Genomic DNA, 22,651 nt, shown 5'->3' on the forward strand with positions numbered 1-22,651 from the left:
AAAATTATAAACAAATAATTTACAGAAACAAGAAAAATCAATAAGCCATGTGGAAAGATGTTCTTTCACTAGTAATCAGGGGAATGTAGACACAGTGAGCTGCTATTTCACAGCTATTGTGTTAACAAAACTTATGATAATCCCAAGTGTTGAGAAAGAAATGAAGCAACAGGAAAAATTGCACACTTTTAGCTGCAGCACATATTTATGTAAATTTATAAGCACGTTTGGCAAATTGTTTTGTACTTTAATAAAGGTGACTGTGCCCAGGCTCTGGAACCTAACAATTCTACCTATAGAAATATACAGGAGACACTCTTGCACATGTACACCAGAATACATCTACAGGAATGTTCATAGCTTCATTGGTTATTATTGCAAAACTAGAGGCCCAGCGCACATGAAATCGTGCGCAGTTATGGTCCCTAGGCCTAGCCTGGCCTCCATCGCATGGCCTTTGCCTCCCTGCGATGCTATGTGAAGCTCCCCGCCCTGGGACGCTCTGTGAGGCTCCCCCTGCCCCTCAACTGCTCCGTAAAGCTTGCTGCCATCCCATGAAGCTTGCTGCTGGATGCTCCGTGAAACTCCCCCCGCCCTGCCACTGCTCTGCAAAACTCACTGCTGCTGCTGCTCAGGTGACTCTTCCACTAAGCTCACGGCCACCCTGTGAAGCAGCCCTCCACCACCGCTCAACAGTCCCCAGTCCCACCCCACTGCCAGCACCCCCCTCATGGTGAGCGGCTTGGGGGCTGGGGGAAGGAGGGGACCGAAAAGTGCTCCATGCACTTCATGGTGACCGGTTGCCTGTTCGGTCATGACAGCACCTAGCTCTTTATATGTATTAGGATTCTGAGAACTAAATTCTTATTAAGGAAAAATAATAGCACAGAAAATGAACAAATTAGGCTTACTCCTCTCAATGTGAGTAAATGTTAAAGCAATTTTGAGTGAAAAAAGCAAGTTACCAAAATATGTGTGCAGCCTGATGCCATTTATATCATTTTCAAAATGCAATACATTGTGTTGGGATTTATACATAAAGAATATATGGGCTCTTGCCCTAACCAGTTTGTCTCAGTGGAGCCTGCAGACTGAAGGGTCCCAGGTTAGATTCTGGTCAAGGGCATATACCTTGGTTTCAGGCACATCCCCAGCAGGTGGCGTGCAGGAGGCAGCTGATCGATGTTTCTGTCTCATGGATGTTTCTAACTCTCTATCCCTCTCTCTTACTCTCTGTAAAAAAAATCAATTATATATAAAAGAATATATGGGCCCTGGCTGGTGTGGCTCAGTTGGTTGGGCATCGTGCTATGCACCAAAAGATTGCCAACCTTGTCAGGGCACATGTCCGGTCAGGGGCATACAGGAGGCAGCTGATCAATGTTTCCCTATCACATTAGTGTTTCTCTTTCTCCCTTCCTCACTCTCTAAAAATCAATAAAATATCTTTTTTTAAAAAAGAATAGATGGGAATGGCAAAAGTGCAATGAGAATGTTTGTTAATTCTAGGAAAATGTCATCAGGGAGGCAGGCATACAGAGGTGTTGTCAACAGTATTAGTAATGATCTATCTTCTTAACTTGGTGGTGGGTATTGATCCTTTTATTGTATTATCTTTTATAATTTTAATTACTTTAGTATTTGATAAAAACGACGGGTGAGCAATAAAGACTACTAATATTCTCAATGCCTTCGTGGTGATTAAAATTAATTCCAAAACTGCTGAGGATTACTGCTGTTGATTATATCGTTGATCCTTGTGTTTGATCTATTAAGAGAGGCAGGGAATGCATGTACACAGTGATAACCCATGAACTGGAAGTCTTTTTGAAAAGTCCAGGGGCTGAGGCCTAATTAACATCAGGGGGACTTGTGTTGAATGACAAGACCTCTCCAGCCCTTTCTGAGTAGGCCAGGCTGACTTTACATGATTCTGTAATGTTGGTGAATGCATGACTGGTCACATCTTGTTTGCAATTATAGATCATAAAGCTTAATGGATGCCTTTTAGACGTTGTATTTATAAATGTGCAGAGAGGCAGAGAATAGTGGCTGTATTCAATAAACACCATAAATAACCATGCTGGAGTGGAACACGGAATCCAAATGCAATTTAGATATGCTCGATGGAATTTGAACAGCATTTTCTTAAAGCAGAACTGGGAAAATTCCCATTTTTGCCCTGTAATTGAATTGTGTAGAAACACTAAGGAAAGTTCAATCTAGTTTTTTTTTCTTGATGTCAGTCTTTCCCTTCTCACATTGTCTGATTGGTAGATATGGAAGATATAAAATATGAGCATATGTTAAGGGCTAAACTTACATATAACTCGAGAGGACATATTGTAAGGCATTCACTCTTGTCCAAATCTGCCAAAATGTCACGATCCAGCCTGGCAAAAGCATGTTTAAATGATGGTGTGAATTCCTGGAGCATGAAAAGATCAACCTGTGGTGTGAACACATTTTTTCCAACCTGAGCTTTTGAGCCTTTTCAGCCTCATATGTATTGTTCTTTTGACCACCATACAAGTGATCTTCTTCTTTATTATGTGACCTACTTTCATGTTGACTAGATACTTGGACCCATCTCTCCTAGCTCCTTGGCTGTTCTTTCCCTTTATTTTAAGAATAACTTTTATGAGTGTTAGGCATTTTTATGATTTGGTTTGAAATGGTAGTTTCAGTTAAGAGAATGCAAACAGATGACCGTGGTATAGGTCTCATCTCCATTTTCTAGCTGTGTGATCTTGGACAAGTGACATAACTTCTCTGAACCTCTGTATCCTCATCTGTAAACTAGGAATAACAAGAATATCTATACCATCAGGTTGTTGAGAGGATTGAATGAGTTGAGACCTGAAAAGGACTTAGAAGAGTGCTTGGCAGAGTAAGCCCTCAATGTATACTAGTTGTTGTTATCACTATTATTAAGATGTTAGCTCCTACACATTCCAGCAGCTGTACTCACTGGAATACTCTCTAACATCCTCCAACCCAGCTTAGTTTCCTGAAACTTCCCTATTTGTACTTTTCCTCTAGGGTTACTAATTGACTTAATCTATTTGCTTAATCTAGAGTCCAGGCAGTAACCCAGAGAAGCCTTCCACTGAGCTTGCCTCCCCACCAACAACTATTTAGAGTGATCCGGGGACATGGCGGTAAGCAAGACAGAAAAGTCCCTGCCCTGGTGGGCCTATAGTCAGGGGAGGAAAAAAAGTAATACACCAACGTATATACCAGATGTCAAAGTCTCACTAGTGTCGTGAAGAAGAGAGCAGGGAGCAACTAGAGAGGTGAAGCTATTTCAAAAGGTGGTCTAGGAAGGATTATTTGTGATGGTGGCATTTGAGCTACGACCTAAATAATAGAAGAAGCAGGTTGTGTGTATTAAGAACATAGGAAGAGGAAACAGCTAGTGCAAAGTCTTCAGTATAGACGATGGATTTGAGAAAGGCAGAGTGTCTGGAGTGTGGGGAGCTCAGGGAAAAGTGGCGTGAGATGAGTAAGGAGGTAAGGAGCATCCAGATCTTATAGGGAATTGTAATAGAGTTCAAATCGTATTAAAATCCAAATACAGTAACAACCATGCATAAGAGAAAACGGGCCTAAAATGTTAATTTGTGCGAAATGCAAGGATACTTCATAACAAAATTGAGGAAACGGGGTGGAATGAGCCTGGCCAGATGAGCCAGCTCCAGGACCCACACTCACCCAAGCCGAGCTGCTATTTGGTGCCACCTGGTGGTGATCGTCCTCAGACCTCACTATCACATTGAGGATGGATGGTTCTAGTTCCTTGTCCTGGATTGTTTATGCTGCTGTTTTTCTGAAATGTCCTAGTAAGTTGGTAACCTCTTGGTTGAAAGGATCCCACAAGAATATTGGGCAAATGGGGCACATTCTCATTCTTGAAACAAGGTCGTCTCCTGTTTACTGGTGGCCTCGCCTTCTCTTCTCTTTCTATCTCCCCAAAAGATAAGCACTTTATTTCACCTATGTTTGATAATGAGGGCTAGGCAGAGAATGAGAAGTAATGTCTGCTCAGAAACTATACTATCTTTGAATTCATGTTACCAGGGAGTATGCCATCCCAGGATTTTACTGCTAGAGAGAATAATGTGGTAGCTCTGATTTTGTAGTTAACTGTATTTGATTTATAACTATATTATATTATTGTCATAGATTTTAGTTGTATATGTATGTGTCTCCTAAAAGGCAGGAATAGATCAAATTCTACTTTGTAACCTTGGTAACAAAGGTGTGGGGTAAAAGGAAACCAGCGTGTTTATTCACCTGCTACAAACAGTAGCTCTCCTCTCAGTTAATAGTTATAACAATCTCAAGGCAAGAATTATTATCTCTATTTTAAAGGTAAGGAAGATGAGGACATAGAATCCAAAACCACACAATAAGGAAAGGACAGGTCTGTGAATTCAACCCCAAACCATCTGAAAACATAAGCTACATGACCATGAAAAAAATATTTGCAACAGATGTAGACCAACAAAGCCCATTTACATTCCATCTCACCAGATCCACTGACTTGAAATCCTGAGCACATTAATTTATATTAATTTAAATATTTGCCTTATGATTTTAGTTTAACTCTTGTGTTTATTTGGTATATCAAAATGCCTCTATAGAGATTGTATACTAAGAATATTTGTAATATCAGATGTGCACCATACAGAAAGTGTAGAATTCTGTTGCCTTTGTCAGCATGAGGGCAGCCTCTTCTGGCAGGTGCCGTAAATTCAGATGTTGACACCTGTCAAGCATGAGTAAAGTGAACCACGTATGGACTGCTCTGCATGGAGAGACTAAGCCCTCTTTAAAGGTACCAGCCGCTGCTCATCTCCTACCAGTGGTTGCCATGGGGCAATGTGGGTCCAATGTTGCTAGATCAGATTTTTTTAGAGATGCCAGGCATCCAAAATTTGTATGTGAAATCTCCAGATTCTTTCCTTTGGCACCTGGGTCAGTTGTTAAATATAACTCTCTACGTGTCAAGCAAAAGCACGTGATGTGCATGGGCTGTTTCTGTTCCCAGGGCTGACTGTTTGGGTCGTCTGTCCTGAGACTGCAGAATAGATCTGGCTCAGAGGTCTGTGCTTTGTGACAGAAAAGCCCTGCCCTAGGAAATGGGAAACTACTCTTTGTACAGTTTCATTCCTGTTCCATTTTGTTGAAGACCGATTTTCAATGCATTTGTTCCTTTGGCAATGTCATTCATTCTTGAGAAGCCAGGGATTAGGAGATGAAGGTGATACCGATGGTCAGGGTGATGGTAATGGATGATGGAAACCTTCTTAGAAGAAAGTTCTCCTGTAGCTTAAAGATGGAATAGGACTGAGGATAAAGCAGTAACAATAATAAAAAATGGTGATCCCTGGCAGGGTGGATCAGTTGGTTGGAGCATAGTCCTGTACTCCAAAAGGTTGCAGGTTCAATTCCTGGTCAGGGCACAAGCCTGGGTTGCAGGTTTGATCCCAGTTGGGGCAGGTACAGGAGGTACTGATCAATGTTTCTCTCTCACATCAGTGTTTTTTTGTTGTTGTCTCTCTCTCTCTCTCTCTCTCTCTCTCTCTCGCTCTCTCTCTCTCTTTCTCTTCCTCACTCTGAAGCAATCAATTAAAAACACACACAAAAACATATCCTTGGGTGAGGATAAAAAACAACAACAATAGTGAAACGCTCTACTGAAGGATGACTTTACTTTTCCTGAGCAATCATGAGTGGATGCTTAAATTATTTACTCATTCTTCTTTCCTGTTTGTTTTTAGACATTTGCATCCTTTTTACAGTATTGACCTTCAGTGGTCCTCAACCTAAACAGTCAGGGGATTCGATGGCTATTGTGTTTGTCCTTCTTTCTGAAAATCTCAGTGTTTGGTGCAAACCAAGGAAAAGAAATGAGAGTAACTGATGGAAAATTACTGAAACCAAAAAGATGCAATAAAAGTGAAAGCTCAGGAGATGAAGGAGGTTATAGAAATACCACCGACAGCAATCAAATTCCACTGCAACATGTTAGCGAATTCTCTCTGGGGGAACTTCCTTCCGTTTCCTGCCTCTAATATCCTTTCTCCTCTATCACCAAGTGCCTAAATAGTTAGCATGTAAGGCTACAGAGAACACTGAGCCAGGGGGCGGAACTTGTCTGCGGGGCTCTCCACCTTGAGCAGTTTCTTTCGCAGCCTCTTTTCATCATGTTTGAAGGGAGCGTCTGAATCCCAAAGCACCCAGCTCATTGTGGGAGTGTGAGGATCAAACAAAATACGGCACCTGACAGCACATTGGACATGGTGCCATGCTGCACCTGCCCAAGGGGTCATTCTTGCTGCCAAGCCTACAGCATTTCACAGCAAAAACACACCTTAGGAGCTCATGGTCTGAGTTTGATTGGGAAGCCGGAACATTCTCTAGAAATTGCAGGGAGTAGGTTGGCATCTCCACTTTGTTTCATTGCAGGTTGGTGAGGGAGGAGCAAGTGAAGCTTGACTGAGCTGAGTGAGTAGCTTCCTGCAGACCTGGTGCTGAGTGTGTCCCCCCGCAAAAAAATTATGTAGTTTTTCCGTGTAGTTAGCTTCTGCCAGAGAGATGTTTGTTTCTAAGTCTGTTTCCCTCAATAGGCTGTGAGGTTCTCAAAGAAAGAGACCATGTACTCATGTACGCTTACCTAAGATTCCACAGAAGGCACCATGAAGAGGTAGTATTGCATAGCAGGAAAAGGAGTATTTCATTTTAGTAACCCTGCACTTGAATCTCAGCTCCTTCATGGACTGTCCTGTGGCCTTGGGAGAGTGACATGGGTTCTCGGTTTTCTTAACTGTAAAATGGGGAGAATAAGTGGTACTTCTTAGGGCTGCCATGGAGTCCGAATCATAGTGCCTGGGCACTTAATAGACATCGAAGAAATGTTCATTCTCTTATTTATGTTTCATCATCTAGAAAAGTTTATGTGCACATGTGAGGTGATAAATATCTGTGAGAGAGAGAGAGAGAGAGAGAGAGAGAGAGAGAGAGAGAGAGAGAGAATGTGCCTTCCAAGTATATCTAGCAGTTTGGAATCACTACTTTAAACACAATTGTTGAACTGATTCATGGTGTATGTTATTAGGTATTTTTCTACCAAGTAGAGGACCTTAGGTAAATCACCTCTTACATTGAGCTTCACATTTTCTATGTGTAAAAGGATGGTACTAGGATTCAACATTTGCCAACAGAGGCTCAAGTTCAAAGAAAATACGTTTCATGTGTCCTGCCCTGTGTTGGCCTTACTGGTATTTAAAATAATAATAGTAATAAAACCAACCATATAGTCAGAAGTAGCCAGTGAACCGTCAACTGCATGAAGAAGGATCTTTGCTGGGATTCCAACATGGCCTGGGGTGGGGACATTTTCTGCAGCTAAGTATTAGCTGCTTCCCAGGGGCAGGGCATGTTCTCCGCCCAGTTTACTGATGCCTGGGCTACATCATCCACTAGACTGCCTGCTTGGAGCCTCTAATCCTTGGAGTGTATGACCTTGACTATGGTAGCATATAAAAATTCCATTCCTCTGTTCCTCTATGATTCAATGCTTTCTAATCACATAGAATTTAGACTTTCTTAGTTATCACAGGCATTACAATGGCTAAATCACACAATTCGAAGGAGCTATTGTTTCTTTATAAGCACTAAGAAAGGACATAAGGCACATGACCACAGGCAATGATAACACCCTCTAATTCATTTCTGAGTGATCCTCACCCTATGTCATCTACGCTCTTGGTAGCCTGTCTTCTCAGATGCCTAAGAGCTTTCTCGATTTGAATGGTTGTTTGTTCAAAGGGAAATTATTTATACACCTTGTTTCCTCTTGTAGTTACTTGGTTCTGGCTCTGAGCTCCTCAAGTTACCAAGATTCCGAGGTTGACTCATGGGGCCACTCCTGTCTCTGGGTCCCATGTGAGCGGCATCAGTCCTGCAAAGACATTTTCAAACCAAAGGCATCTAGGATGCTGAGGAGCTCCGGCCAGACAAACCAGCCTGCATGCCTTTGGGAATCTTAAGCCCAGGGCCTTCTGTCTAAGAGTGCGCTTCACTTTTCTCTTTTGATTTTTTTCCCCAACTCACAGAAGAGAGGAAAAAAGATAATTTTCTTTCTTTCAAAAAAAAAATCACAGAACTTTGTGAATGTGACAAAAAAAGCTTTTATTTTTTTCCAAAAGAACTTTTTCATTATAATTGTTGCTAAAATCACAGAACTTTGTGAATGTGACAAATAAAAGCTTTTATTTTTTTTCCAAAAGAACTTTTTCATTATAATTGTTGCTTGTCTGCCATTACGCAACATGAAATAATTTTTTTCTCGGTATAATCAGATGGTGACAGAAATATGGTAACGGTTTCTAAAGGACTTATTTAAATTCTCCATTTCTCACTGGGGGTTGAAGCTCTCCGTTTTATTTGCTGGTAAATTATCGTATTTATTGTGTCTGCATAAATACCTCCATTACAAATAATGCAGGCTTTTGAAATACTCAAAGTAAAAAAAAAAAAAGTGGACCTGTCTTAAAGGGATAGGTTTAACATTCTGCAAGAGTAAATTTAAAACAAACTTGCATTCCTCCTTTTAAGCAGGAAAACAAAGCATTGTTCAAGATGGCTTCACCACTGTCTTAATCAAGGATTGATGTTCTCAGGGTTCAATAGGATGGCATGAGAGGGAAAAGTAAAGCTTAGCCAGTTCAGTACCCTGAACACATCAGGCCACAGGGATCAACTTTGTTAAGAGTGACAGTGTGACCTATTGAAAGGTAGACTAACCTACTGATGATTTGGAATCAGAGAAAAACAAGTTTCAATCTACCATGGAAATTATTTGCTCTCTTAGGAACTGGTGCCTTATCTGAAATATAGGGATAAGAATATCCTGCTAGTTAGAATTGCTTTTGGTTGCAAGGAACAGGAAACTCAAGTGATTGTGAGTTACTGATAAAATCCTAAATTATCTCATGATAAAAAATCTGGCGGCAGGGTTGGTTCAGTAGTGCACTGTTATTAGAAGGCCAGTTTGTGTGTCTGTGATTTGATTGGATTTCCACCCATGGTACCAAGTTGGCTACACCTTCAGTCATCAAGCCTTCCATCCAGCTTGCTAAACAGCAGGAGTATGTCAGGAATTCTGTCATTTCTGACTTTGCCTGGTGGAAGACTTTTATAATAAGGATCATTTGTAAGTACTAGAGAAGCACAGTGTAATAACATTGCAGAATCTTAGGATTTTCAGGCTGGGGGTGAATATGATCTATATCAGTGTTTTAAAATCATCAAGCTTCCTAGAGATGAAACTGTACTTGATCTATGCCACAGAAACATTCAGTTGCTCCATGGTCACTCCAAGTAGGTGCGTCTTGAGATTCACTTGGTCTACCAAAGAGTGCTCTGTAGAGTACGGGATGAAAAATACAGATCTAATTTAAACTTTGCTTATTATAAAAATTATATAATTAAAATATAAAGTTGGAAAGTGGCATCCCCAAGCTGAATTTGCTATTGAGTGCCAGAATAGCTGGTGTTACTTTAATTAAATTTTTTGAGTAATTGGTTTTGGAAACAGTAGCCAAATATTTCTATGGGTTGGAGGGGACAGTGGCTGAAAGGCCAGCCTGGAGATACTGTACTCATTCAGGTTTCAGAAAAAGTGAAACTGGAGCAGGGTGTGGGCAACAGATCTAGAGAATGGATGTCAAAGATAGAATTTCCAGTGTATTTTCTGTCCCTTCCTCTGTCTTTCCTTCATACCACAAATTACTTTGTGCCCTCCAAGTCCCAGGTCCTGTCTTGTTCTCATATCACCTCATCAGGCTTAAATTCTAGATGGGGAAGAAGACACAAAATATGATATGCATGTAAGATGTAAAGTATTTTAGGTGGCAGTGCATGCAAAGAGGATAAATACAGAAAAAGGATGGTGAATTTTTGAGCTGAAGTGAGTAGGTATGTGGCAATTTTAGACATGGTGGCCAGGGCAAGGACTTGCAGAGAAGATGGATAGGCAAGTAAAGACTTGGAAGTTGAGAGATAAAGCCATGGGAACATCTGAGAGAACATTCTAAGAGGGAACAGCATATGCAAACAACACATGCCAAGACCTCAGCATGCCTGATATGCCTGGGGAATAGCTAGAAAGTCAGTGTAGTGTCCTGGGTAAGGTGAAGAAACAATGTTTGATGAATTCAAAGAGATAAGAGCAGGCAGATCAGGTAAGACGTAAGCCATTATAAAAACTTTAACCTTTAATGCATTGATTGTGAGGAAGGAGAGCTAGGGAAGAGTGCTGGGGAAGAAAATTAGTTTGATATATAGAAAGATATACAGAGTGGGGCAAAATTAGGTGTGCAGTTGTTTGTATGGAAAATAATTAATAAATAATACAAGAGTAAACTCTATGTTTTGCATACTCACAACTGTAAGCCTACTTTTGCCCCACCCTGTATGTTTGGGCAGAAGGAGTTTGAAATGAAGAGGCCTCTGAGATTAGCGAATTCTTAGGTGATACAAGTTTGTATACAAACTTATGTTAGAGGTCAGTTTAGAGATGTTTATCATTGAGCCTGCAGACTAGAGAAAAGAGTTGAAGTGCAAATAAATTGGTCCTCTATGGAAGGATTTGGCAATGCTGTGTTTAGAAAATAGACAGACAAAAAAGAAAGACTTTAGCGATAACACAAAAAGGGCAACACCAAGAAGAGACTGAGTCTCTCATGTCAAGTCAGTAAAGAAAGAGATGTACAAAAGGCAGACAGTCCTATAACCAATGCCATTGCCACTGTTATTCATAACAAGCACCTTTCAGCTTAATGGGCCAAGACTAGTGGCTAATCAGTACTTATAAAGAAGACACAGTAATAATGATATCACCATATACTTTGTGTAGCAGTCAATTGACTTCCAGAGCTTCTTCATACCTTATCAAGAGTTTCCTTTGTGAAACAGACAAAACATGCTTTTTTTTTAAATTGCAACTTGGCTAATGAAGAAATCAAGGTTCAAAGAGGCCACTTAAACCTTATAGCAGCCATTGAGCTGGTCAGTAGCAGATGGAGGCATAAGCCCACAGCCCATGTCTCCCGTCCTAGGGTATTAGAGCTTAGAGAGGACTGGATTATGCTGTAGCACAATCCTTCCATTTTATATGTAGGGAATTGAAGCCCCAACACTTGGACTGTCTTGACATGGACACAGAAACTAGAGAATGTTCATTTTCGCATACCTAATGATTTCCTGCCTTGCTTTGTAGAGTGGCTCTACATTGATCTCATTCAATCCCTAAAATAACACTATGAGCTAGGGAATAGCGTCCTCATTTAAGAGCGGAGGAAAGTGAAGCTGAAAAAAGATAAATCACTTGCTCAGAGTCACCCCTCCAGAAAGGAACAGAGCCAGGACTCAAACTCAACCGTAGCTGACTACAAAGTGTGGTCTTGTTTGCATGTTGTTATCTGGCCCTTGACTTAAGTATAATAGTCAGTGATTGGTGCGGAGCCTCTTTTCTTGTTTGCTTGTTTTCCTTTCAGAGATTGCTTGTTTGTGTCTGTGTGAGTTCTGACCAGAGCACAGTCTTTCCCCTGAATATGGAAAGGAGTCTATCCAAACAGAAAATGCTGGCTGTAGCAATAAGGCACCCCAAACTGTGTCCTGGCCCAGTAAAACAGAAATGCATTCTTGCTCGTATAAATAGCATAAATAGTCCATGACAGGGCCCGGTCTGTGCTGCAGTCTTGCAGGAAGCCAGGCAGACAGAGACGCTGCCATTTTTAACAAGTGGCTTCAAGGTTCCCTGCACCTTAGCCCCCGTGGGCAGGTGGAAACAGCGCAGAGGCTCATAGGAGGGTTTTTTTGTGAGCCATGCTGGAATTACATTATTTCTGGCTTACTCACATGGCCTCACCCATCGGCAAAGGAGGTGTGCTCAAGACACAGCCTTGGGAGCCCAAGAAGAGGAGGAGATGGGAAAGCTAGCCTCTTTCTACCACAGAGTTTCTCTCTCTCTCTCTCTCTCTCTCTCTCTCTCTCTCTCATTTATTTGTCTTTTTAGTTTCCCACAAACATTCTGATGCATGTTTTGTTGAGTACAATCCTGGCATTCTGCAAATATTTGATAATAATTAGGTTTGTGTTCAGTGTACTTGTGCCCCTTTTGGGAGGAGATAATTCACATTTTACAGGAGGCATATATACTAGATTCATTGATTCTATTCCTGAATGTTTTACAATATTATAATTATCTCAAAATACAAGTGAATTTTTTGTGTTTTTTTAAATATATTTTATTGATTTTTTACAGAGAGGAAGGGAGAGGGATAGAGAGTTAGAAACATCGATGAGAGAGAAACATCGATCAGCTGCCTCCTGCACACCCCCAACTGGGGATGTGCCCACAACCAAGGTACATGCCCTTGACTGGAATCAAACCTGGGACCTTTCAGTTCGCAGGCTGATGCTCTATCCACTGAGCAAACTGGTTAGGGCTGTGGTCGGCAAACTGGGGCTCGCGAGTCACATGCGGCTCTTTGTCCCCTTCAGTGTGGCTCTTCCTAAGCCTTAGGAGTACCCTAATTAAGTTCATAACAATGTACCTACCTATATAGTTTAAGTTTAAAAAATTTGGCTCTCAAAAGAAATTTCAATCGTTGTACTGTTGATATTTGGTTCTGTTGACTAATGAGTTTGCCGACCACTGGGTTAGGGCAAAGTGAATGTTTTTAAAGATCCAGAAGTCATCTTGCAATCCCTACCAGTTTCCTGGTTACAAGTTAATATGAGTTATTTTTGCCCATCTGCTCATTGTTAGCAGCAATAAAGAGTCCAAAGTGAATATTCTATACAAAAGAAGAAACATAATAGATTTTGCTTAAAAGTCTTCTTTGTTCATAAGTCTGTGAAGTTTATTTTTATTCTCTTCAATCTACAGATGTGAAAACAAAGATTTGAAAAAATCTAAACAATGCATTCCTGTGGTGGTGAGTGGGAAATTGAAGTCATGTTTGTCTCCAAAGCCCATGTTCTTAACCACAGTTATTTTTTTACAGTTCAGGTTGCCCTAATAGACTCTGTGTGTAAGGAGCACAGGAAGCTTACCTTTTCATCTCGGTATCACAGGGTGTAATACAATCCTTTATACATGTGTGCTCAATAAGCTTTTGTTGAATGAATGAATGTATCAAAAGTTTTTCTTATGATGCCACCTCCTCATAAATCCTGATAAAATATGTATTTCAAATGCAATTTAAGCCTGTACTTCACTGTGAACCAATTAATATGAAATACAAAAAAATATCTCCTTGGAAATAAGCTTTAAGAAAAACTTGTCTGCTTTTATAAATCTTCAAGTAGCAAATCTGAGAGGGCAGGATATCAGGTAAAGGAAGATGTTCATCCAATTCAAGACACTAGCATTTTGCAGGAATCGAAGGATTTGTTTGCAAATGGCTTTTGGGAACAAATTCACTGTACATTCCAAATAGGATTAAGTGTGTTGCTTAGGGCACATCCTATGAAAAAACCTTGGGTAGTCATCTGTTTTTCGATATTGATAAAAAACTCCAGGTATAGGCAGGATCCTTCCTTGAAGGCAATTATAACTATGTCTTTTTGTTGCCTATTGTGCCTCCTTAAAAATCTCTAAAGATTAGACATAAAAGCAAGTATTAAATAAAACCACATGGCGTCTTTTAGTGGTAAATAACATATAAAGATTAAACTAACCCCGTTATATTTAGTTTTGTGAATTGACATTACATCTTTGTGATTTGCAAACACCAGGAAATCTTGTGGCCCTTTGAGTCTCTGGGATAGCTCTTTTTCATTGTTCCTTTCATTTAGTTCATTGTCATTTATTTTGTAATTCATTCATTCATTCATTCATTCCCACAAACATTTTGGGGGCACCTTCATATTCTTGATACTCACTATCACAAGAAATGTCAACCTAAGATGTTGTCTCTTAGGTTTTTGAGAAATTTACATTTGCAAGATGGACACAAACGGAAAATAGGTGTGATATAGAGTAAGATGTATGTTGACATGGATGTGTGTGTGTGTATATAGAGTCCCTGGGGATGGGGGACTGTGTACCTGGAGGAGTTGGAGAAGGTGACATTGGCTGGGATTTGAAGGATTAGTGTGTATATCCCTTCCCCTTGATTGGGTGTTCTTGGGTTTCAGGAATCATGTGTCTATCACCTTTCCAGCCACCACGGCACAAAAACCATCCTTGGCACATTCAATTAATATGACTTGAATAAGAGTTATCTTTTGTAAAACTTTCTTGATGGATCAACTTTCTTTCTTGATAGACTAGTGACAAATGTAGGTCCTGTGTCACTCTGAACCCGGTGTCACCGTTTGTTAGCCCTTTGACCTGGGCTGTAATGTGAGTTTTTATGTTGCCGACACTTGGCACTGAGGGCCCAGAAATGAATACTATAGGTTCCACTCTCAACCCCCCGGCATCTCTTGTTTCCTCTGCCACATTTTCAGGTCTGTGCTGGATTAAACTGAAATTTAAACACAATCCTAGGACTTGGTATAGGAAGGAAACATGGTTATTTTTGTTTGCCCCTTTCCCTTGGGATGGCTGACAACCTGTGTGATGAGCCAGGCTCACTGCAATTTATCAGAAATCCTTGAGAGACAGAGTTGGATTCCACAGTGAACTCACCGAGACCTCGTTCCCAGAGCATCTGTCTTGTTTGTTTGCCTGTGGCAAGTGCCAGCTAGGAGAAACGGATCTCTGAGGACAAAGGCAGCCACAGCCCATTTATAATGTCTAAAGCCCCCACAATGTTGCCAAAAAGCCTTTGAGTGTGTTCTGGATTGGGGTCTGTGGTGGTTGCTTTTAACCCTGCTGTGACTATGCAGAAGAAACAGGCGGTTTTAGGAGCACGATGAAAATGTGAGCGCCTCTCAAGGAGCCTGGTTGCATGAGGAATGAAATGTTTGGCTTCAGGTATAAACTTTGCACCCACATCAGCAACGCGCAGCCTTGTTACCAGGTGCCAGTGTGCGATGAGCTCTGGCTACGACTCCCAGCGAGTCCCTGGCCATGTAGCTCACAGATAAGGGACAGCTCCACGCCTATCTCATGTTCAATGCCACGCAGGGATTGCTTGTCTGGGGGGAAATCATAGATGTGTTCCTGTAATGTTCTTCACTCCCTGAGAGAGCCCTGCCCAGAGAGCTTCGGTCCCGCTGGGCCACGGAAGCTTCTCCTGCTCTCTCTTATCATTCCATTTGGGGAATAAAACTATCTGCACATTTTTTTTTTCAACATTTGCACATCATTCGCCACCATTCCTCCTCCTAGGAATTGCCTTTGAAATTGAAGCCTGGAGGAATTATTGGTAACATTTTCCAATGATTTTTCCTCCACACGGGGGTGGTTTTGAGTGTGAAAGGGCAGCAGATGTGAACGAGGCCTGTCTCCGGCCAGCTAGGACATAGCCTTGTTTTGTTTATTTCAGAAGCTTTGCTTTGGTATCTCCTGGTTCCCCACCACACTCACCATGGCTAAATGGTTGCTACTTAAACACTCTTGGTGATCTAGAAGTGACAGGGTCTGTGGGGATCCAGACTGCCTTCCTAGGAGCTTTGGAAATAAATGCCTGAGGTAGAATTTGTTGCTGCAGAGAGTATTTTGAGCTGAATGTAGAGACGTTACCTTTGCAAATCAGTCTTCTGGTTATGTGTGTCCCTGGGTAACCCATATTAAAAAATACAGAACTGCCTCCATAGTCTAGGGTCAGCCCTGCCTCTCAGTGAAACATCGCCTCCAGTCACTTCTCTGTTTCAATTTTTGAAGTTTTTAGTGACCCAAGGTGTGTCCTATAGAACTGTACACCTGTGCAATTTTAGAAATGACAAAGTAGATGTTGCAAATTCATTCTGTGGAGACTTACAATACGTGTCCACACACCCTGGCTGCAGTTGCAGAAGGTGCCATAGAACCCCTGGGTCCTGAGGGCAGACTGATTTTAGAAACCTAAGAGATACTGTATGTCAAAAGACTGCATGGACCCTTCATACCAGGGAAAAGCCATAAAGGAAGAATAGGGCAGTTGGTGGGGAAAAGCTAAAGCTAAAGTTAAAGCCAGAGTTGCCTGGAATAAAGACTACCCTTTTCTCTCTTTTCTTGGCTGAAATGGCATGATGAGAGTGACAGGTTTCAAGCTGCATTCACAGCTCCTCACACAGTTCAGAACTTGTCTAGATAATAGGACCACTGGTGGCTGATTGCCCCGAGCTGACACCTACAGCAGGGAACTGTTGAAAAAGACCGCAAAGAGGGTTTTAATCATGATGTGCTATATCCCAATATTAATTAGATTTCTATTCATATAACACTGCCAAGGTTCAGATATTTCCAGGAGAGCGAGGGGACGATTCCCAGCCAATAGTGGCTGTATTCCAAGAAATAATTACATGGCGGGAATGAACTGACACTTGGCTTCATTAGTGACAGCTCCTCTTTCTGCAAAGGTCAGGCCCTCCAGCCCAGAGACAGCCTTTGGGCTGGAGAGCCTATGCACGCTCCAGGTGTTTGCTGGGCTAAAAATTGTGGTCCTTAGCACTGAGCAGACACAGCCCAAGGGACTTTCCTTTGTCAGGAATGACTGAGAATGAGCATCTCTGATTGACGGTCATAAATCAAGTCCTCTAGTGAATCAGAAGGTTTAAAATAATTAGAACAGTAGTTTCCAAACCCTGCTCCCCAGAACACCAGTTTCCAAAATATTAAGGAATCCCCCCCAAAAGAAAGCTTCCCCCAGCCAAATGTGGTTGGGAAACAGGGCATTTATATTATTCTCCTCTCGAAGCTGTGCCGGGCATGTAAATGTGTTAAGCCTCTAAGACCGTACTATAAGAAACATTGGTTTAACACTAGTGAATCCAGAGTTTACTCAACTTATTTGTTCATGAATATGATAATAAAATCCCAAATAATATCTGGAATTACTACTTTGGAGTTACTGAATCCGAGAAAAGGCCTACGCATGCAGTAACAGAGCTGGGCCAGACATCCTCAGTTTAGTTTTTGGTGTCTCTGAAGCCTACACAGCACTTGCAGTTGGGACTGTCTCCATGGCCATCAGCTCCCCTTCCTTGGTCCATAATGAGAAAGCATCTGAAGATGAAGCTTTCAATTTGGATTCTGAAGAAAATGGGATTTGGTTCTTCCTGTAACTTGCATTTTAGGTCATTGAGCAGTTGTAATTGCTTTGTTGACATGAGCATATCTAGGTGTTTGCTGAAGGGTTAGTGCCAAAAGAATTAATGTCCTGGTGGGCTTGTGTTTTTCTCTGAGGCAGATATTGATGAATGTACAGAGGGAATCATTGAGTGCCACCACCATTCCCGCTGCGTTAACCTGCCAGGGTGGTACCACTGTGAGTGCAGAAGCGGTTTCCATGACGATGGGACCTATTCACTGTCCGGGGAGTCCTGTGTTGGTAAGCAGCTTTCAGCCTTGCCCTCCATCCTTCAGGGCCTTTGCAGGAGGGGCAGCCAGCTCTGGTACTCTCTTCAGCTCCTGGTGTTAAAATATGACCGCTCGCTGGTTAAACCCATCTGTTTTCAAACTCCCTCCCTCGGCAATTCAGGGATTAGGCCGGGAATTAGGCAGTGTGGGGTTTTCGAATTTTTAAACAGAAACAGGAGGAGTCAAAGGGCAGAGTCTGGGTCTGTATGCTAAGGCATTTAGTTCTTTCCAAAGGACATCAGGGCGGCTTGCTGGAATGTTTAACTGTTGGAGACACAGCTGTGAGAGAGAAGGAACTGTAGCTGAACTTCCAAAGTTTCGTTTGAATTGGAGCTTTTGTACTGGAAAAGTCACGGTGCCTCTCTGAACCTTCATCTGTAAATATGAAAAACTGTGAATAGTAATACTCATGCATGGTTAGGATTAAATTGGATACTGTGTATTTAAAGATGATATGCTTGAATCAATGTACGAACATATAGTGGCATTAACCTTATTATTGTTAATGCCACCACCATCCTTGCAAGGTCCCCTTTAATCACTGTCCTGCTTGCGCTTCTATTAAATGCTGAATGGAGGAAGTTAGCAATGGAGTTCATCACCTTCAGGACCTCACTACTTTCCTGAAATCCAAACAGCTGATAAAAAATGTAATTGTTGATATGAGAGCCTTGGATGGTTCAGTTCTTTTATGTCATGTGGACTCAGCTGATTCTTAAGGCTGATTTGGACAGTCCTAGCAGGCAGGCATTCTGACCATGGGTTCCCAAAGTCAAGGTGGCTGAGTTAGAATTCATTGTCTCTGCTCATTGCATATCTCTTTTTGTAAAGGTCGCTACAGGGATCTACTTGTGTGTGTGTTTAACTTCTCCCCTGAGATTGTCTTAAAGCAAAGATGAATTAGGGGCCAAAAGGCAACAGCATGAATTATCTAGCACAATTTAGAGTTGCTGTTGAGAAGCCTGCAGTGTCCTTGTTAAAAGCGTGGACCCTTGAGCCAGATTCCCTGCAGTCATATTCCAGCTCTGCCTCTTCTAAGTAGGTTATTCTGGGCAAGGTCTTAGCAAGTCTGTACCTCATAAGAGTGTTGTGAGAATTAATTGTATTCATATCTGTTAAATGTTCAATAAACGTTAGTTATTATAATCTTAAATGTTCCAGCATATTCTGCCCCATGCTCTATCCATGATTCTTTATTGTTAATGCAACCTCAGGGAGCGGTTTGCATTTATCCTGGGTCTTCATATTCCTGCTTTACATACAGCTCGGAATGTGCAGCTCAGTATACTAGTAAACAGGTGTTCTGTGAATAGGACTAGATCAAGCTCAAGCAGCTCGTGTACCACCGCACCCCGAGGAAGCATTCTTAGATGTCTTCAGAGGAGTCATCACTCCTCCCCTCTGCTAACTAGAGCTGTTTCTGGCGTGTGTTTCTACATCTTGACTTATTACACCACCGCACAATGTTTGTGCTCTCAGACTATACTGTGAGCATGAAATAGGCTTTTATTCTTCTGTTTCTCCCATGACACCCTTTGGTAGTCGGTGTTCAATAAACGCAAAAAAATGCAACCATATCAAGTGCTGGTAAAGAAACACAGTCACAGAAAGGATGACACCTTGCCCCCTGGCCCATCGCTGTTGTCACACAAGTGGAGACTCAAGCCCGGGTCAAGAGTGACTCAGCATCCCAGGTCCCAAGGGCAGTCCCTGCTTATACCTGTTGTTTTTATGTAACTATCAATTACATCAGTGTGTTCCCTGTCACTCTCATAAATGTCCCTGATAGGATGACAGATGTCATGTCCCCTCACCTGCTGGCTTCTCTCTGTTGTGCTGAGGAGCATGCCTGGGGCATGGAAGGTGGGGTCAGAAGCTCCTGCATCCCTGGGGGGCACTTTGTTCATCCATGAACTGATCCTTGATCTTCCAGGAAAACCTCACAAACAGGATTCCTTGCCAAGGGAACAGAGTTGTTTTTATTAGTGGCATTTCTAACTTGGGTCATTGTTCATCTGAATCCCCCCTTCATTTCCACACTTTTAGAAATATCTTTGTAAATGAGTCTTAATAAGAACAGAAATATGAGCATCATTTAGTGTTCCTTTGGTAGTTCAGGGAACTCTGTTGGTTCAGAATTATTTCTTGGTGAAATAGGTTTATAAATCAGATCATGTCTCTGTTTTGTTTCCACCTTCTGTTACCTTCCCACTGAATGTAAGATAAATTTTCAACTTCTTTGCATGGCTTCCAAGGCTAACTCTTAGACTCATGCCCTATGTATGTTGGCCTTTTTATCTTTTCACACCTTGAACATGACAGTGAACTCACCCAGTTTCAGGACCTTTGCTGTTCTCTGTGTCTGGAACACTCGACTCCTGTCTTATCACATGACTTTGTTCTTCTTTAAATTTAATTCTTGGCTACAGTTCCACCTTTTCAAGGAGATGGTCCCTTGAAAAAACATTTCGTCTAAAGTAGTCCTTCCCCGGTCAGTTCCATTGTATCGATCACTCTCCTCCACATCTTCTATACCATTTTCTGTGCTCAAGTTTATTGTGCATATGCCTGTGTGTGATTGTCTTCTGCCACAAACATGCAAATTCCCTGAGGCCAGAGACCTTGTCTGTCCTTCACCACTGCACCTCCAACCACTAGACCACTGTATGCACGCAGTAGTAGGCATTTGAGGCACGAATGATTAAGGAATAGAAAATCTAAACCACATCAAGGTCAGGTTTATTTTCGATTTCGTTTAACATAACTCACTTTATAGAGTGTGATATATACACAGGATGTCAAATATCACAAAATCATGTGAGTATTGTCATTCAGAAAAAAATATTCATTGAGAATAACTATTGCATCAGCACAGTCTTTGGGAATATGGGTGTGAAAGAGGTAAGATCTCATTCTTAAGGAATTTATGACCAGAAATATTATGAATTGCAAGAGCATATCTTAATGGCACTGAATGTTATCACATCAGAATAAGCCCTTAATAACATCAGCTACTAATGCTTACATTAAAAAAATAGCAACTAAAACAATCTTTAAAAATAGTTTTAAGTGCTTTAGCAATATGTACTCAGCTATGCTTTTCCCCCAGATAATAGTAGGAATGGCATATGATAGAAACCAAAATGTGGCAGTTGTAGGCTTTTAGGAGAACAGTGGAATGCACTCCGTGCCATTTTTTGTTAGATAAGGATAATAACACCTGCTCTGTTGACTTCATCAGTTACTGTAAGCATCAAATGTTATTGATGCCATAAAGAACAGCACCACGCAAGGTTTACTCTTTTGTGACTAAAAGTGTTTAAGATTTGCCTATTTCTCCTAAAGTAGATCACATTATTGAAGAAATGACTAGTCTTAGACAGACAGAATCGGAGTTCTTGAAGATTAAGAAAAGTGTCTCTCTCTCTCTTTCTGTGTGTGTGTGTGTGTATGTCATTTTTTTTCAGTTTATCTTTATAATTCCAGGAAAGAGGGGCACACAAAAATTAGCCAAGTAGTATTTGCAAAAGAGGATGACAGTGACTCATTGTTCCTTAGAGTACAGTGCACTCTGTGTTTGGACACAGTGGTGGGGATCAATGATTCTTTTTTAAAAAATATATTTTTATTGATTTTTTACAGAAAGGAAGGGGGAAGGATAAAGAGATAAAAATATCGATGAGAGAGAACCATCGATCAGCTGCCTCCTGCATACCCCCTACTGGGGATGTGCCCGCAACCAAGGTACATGCCCTTGACCGTGACTCATTGTTCCTTAGGGTACAGTGCACTCTGTGTTTGGACACAATGGTGGGGATCAGTGATTCTTATTTTAACAGAAGTGGTGAGAAATTGCTTTTTTATATTGGCACTAGAGGCCCGATGCATGAAATTCATGCAAGGGTAGGCCCTCACAGCCTCCCTGGCTGCTGCCTGGGCCCTCGTAGCAGCCCATGCTTCGTCCAGAAGATCGTCCAGAAGGTTGTTCCACTGTTCGGTTTGCATATCACGCCTTTATTATTATAGATAATTATCTGGGTCATTTGGCAATGAAAACTGATATATAGTTAACAGTGGCATGTATAAAGAGCAGGATTTTTACATATTTTAAAAATAGATTCCAACTCCCTCGGATGTCAATCTGTCTCCATGATCTTTCTTGTGTGCATGAATCTTTTGTTCTCCTCTGCGCCCCCTCATTCTCTGTGTGGATCATCAAGCCTACTCAAATACATCGTGCACTCTTTCCAAACCCTGTACTCTCTGTTCTATTCTCCTTTCCTTGCCTGCTTTTCCCTGACCACCCCTCTATCCCCATTTCCACTTGTCAAATTCCTGATGAGGGCCTTCCCCTGAACTAGTGATGTTCACACCTGCTTTACAATGGGTGCCCCTGAGTAGCTTTTCAAAAATACCTGCAGTGGGACATCACATCTGGGATTCTAGTTCAATTGATCTATTGTAGGATTTAGATGAAGGTCATTGTTTTTGTTAAGTCTCCAAATGATTAGAAAGAGTATTCAGCTAATGTAGAGAATCACTGTTGTAGATTTTCTCTAATAATAAAAAAAATGCCTCCCTCTTATATATCCCCACAGTTATATGTTTGTACCTCTTTTATGAATCTTACATATCAGGCTTGTCTTTTCCCTCAGTTCTCAATAGCCCAGAGTGCAGTTTAGGCCTTTTGCTATCCTTTATAACCTTGTATTGAATTAAATTATATTGGCCATACAATTTGGGCATCAAAGAAGATTTTCAGATCCCAGTAAACCCCATTTTATTGGTCAGTAGCTATTCTTATGGGACACAGCCCCTCTTGGCCTCCTAGTACTGCCTCCTCCACAGAACTGGATTGTGGGAAGCCAGTTCCCAGACGCTGGAGCCTGCTTTCTGGTCCCTGTAACCAACTCAGTGAGGATTGTGTGGTCAGAGCAGCTGAGCAACTGGCATCAACATGCACAGCCACATAGACCAGCCAGGAGAGGTTGCAAGGGAATACCTTCGGAAGATGTCAGTTTAACGTGTTGATGTGTCAGGGTTGACTGAAATGGCCTGAGAAGAATTTGGTCCTGCTGTTCCTGCCCAGAGTGTGGTTCTCATAGGAGCGGAGATGAAAAC

The 22,651-nt window shown here is 41.5% G+C and overlaps 1 protein-coding gene across 2 annotated transcripts in view; it reads left to right on the forward strand.

Moving 5' to 3' along the window:
- The window catches only part of NELL1 (neural EGFL like 1), a 731,583-nt gene that overhangs the window by 667,843 nt on the left and 41,089 nt on the right, over positions 1 to 22,651 (forward strand). The window contains exon 16 of one of the 2 annotated variants that reach the window (XM_005869404.2): positions 17,361 to 17,501. The exons of the other annotated variant lie outside the window; for it this stretch is intronic. Within the exon in view, the coding sequence (XP_005869466.1) occupies positions 17,361 to 17,501 (141 nt within the window). The remainder of the gene's footprint in view (positions 1 to 17,360; positions 17,502 to 22,651) is intronic. 2 annotated transcript variants of the gene reach the window in all.

The sequence above is a fragment of the Myotis brandtii genome, unplaced genomic scaffold (assembly GCF_000412655.1).
Source record: "Myotis brandtii unplaced genomic scaffold, ASM41265v1 scaffold293, whole genome shotgun sequence".
NCBI classification, from domain to species: Eukaryota; Metazoa; Chordata; class Mammalia; order Chiroptera; family Vespertilionidae; genus Myotis; species Myotis brandtii.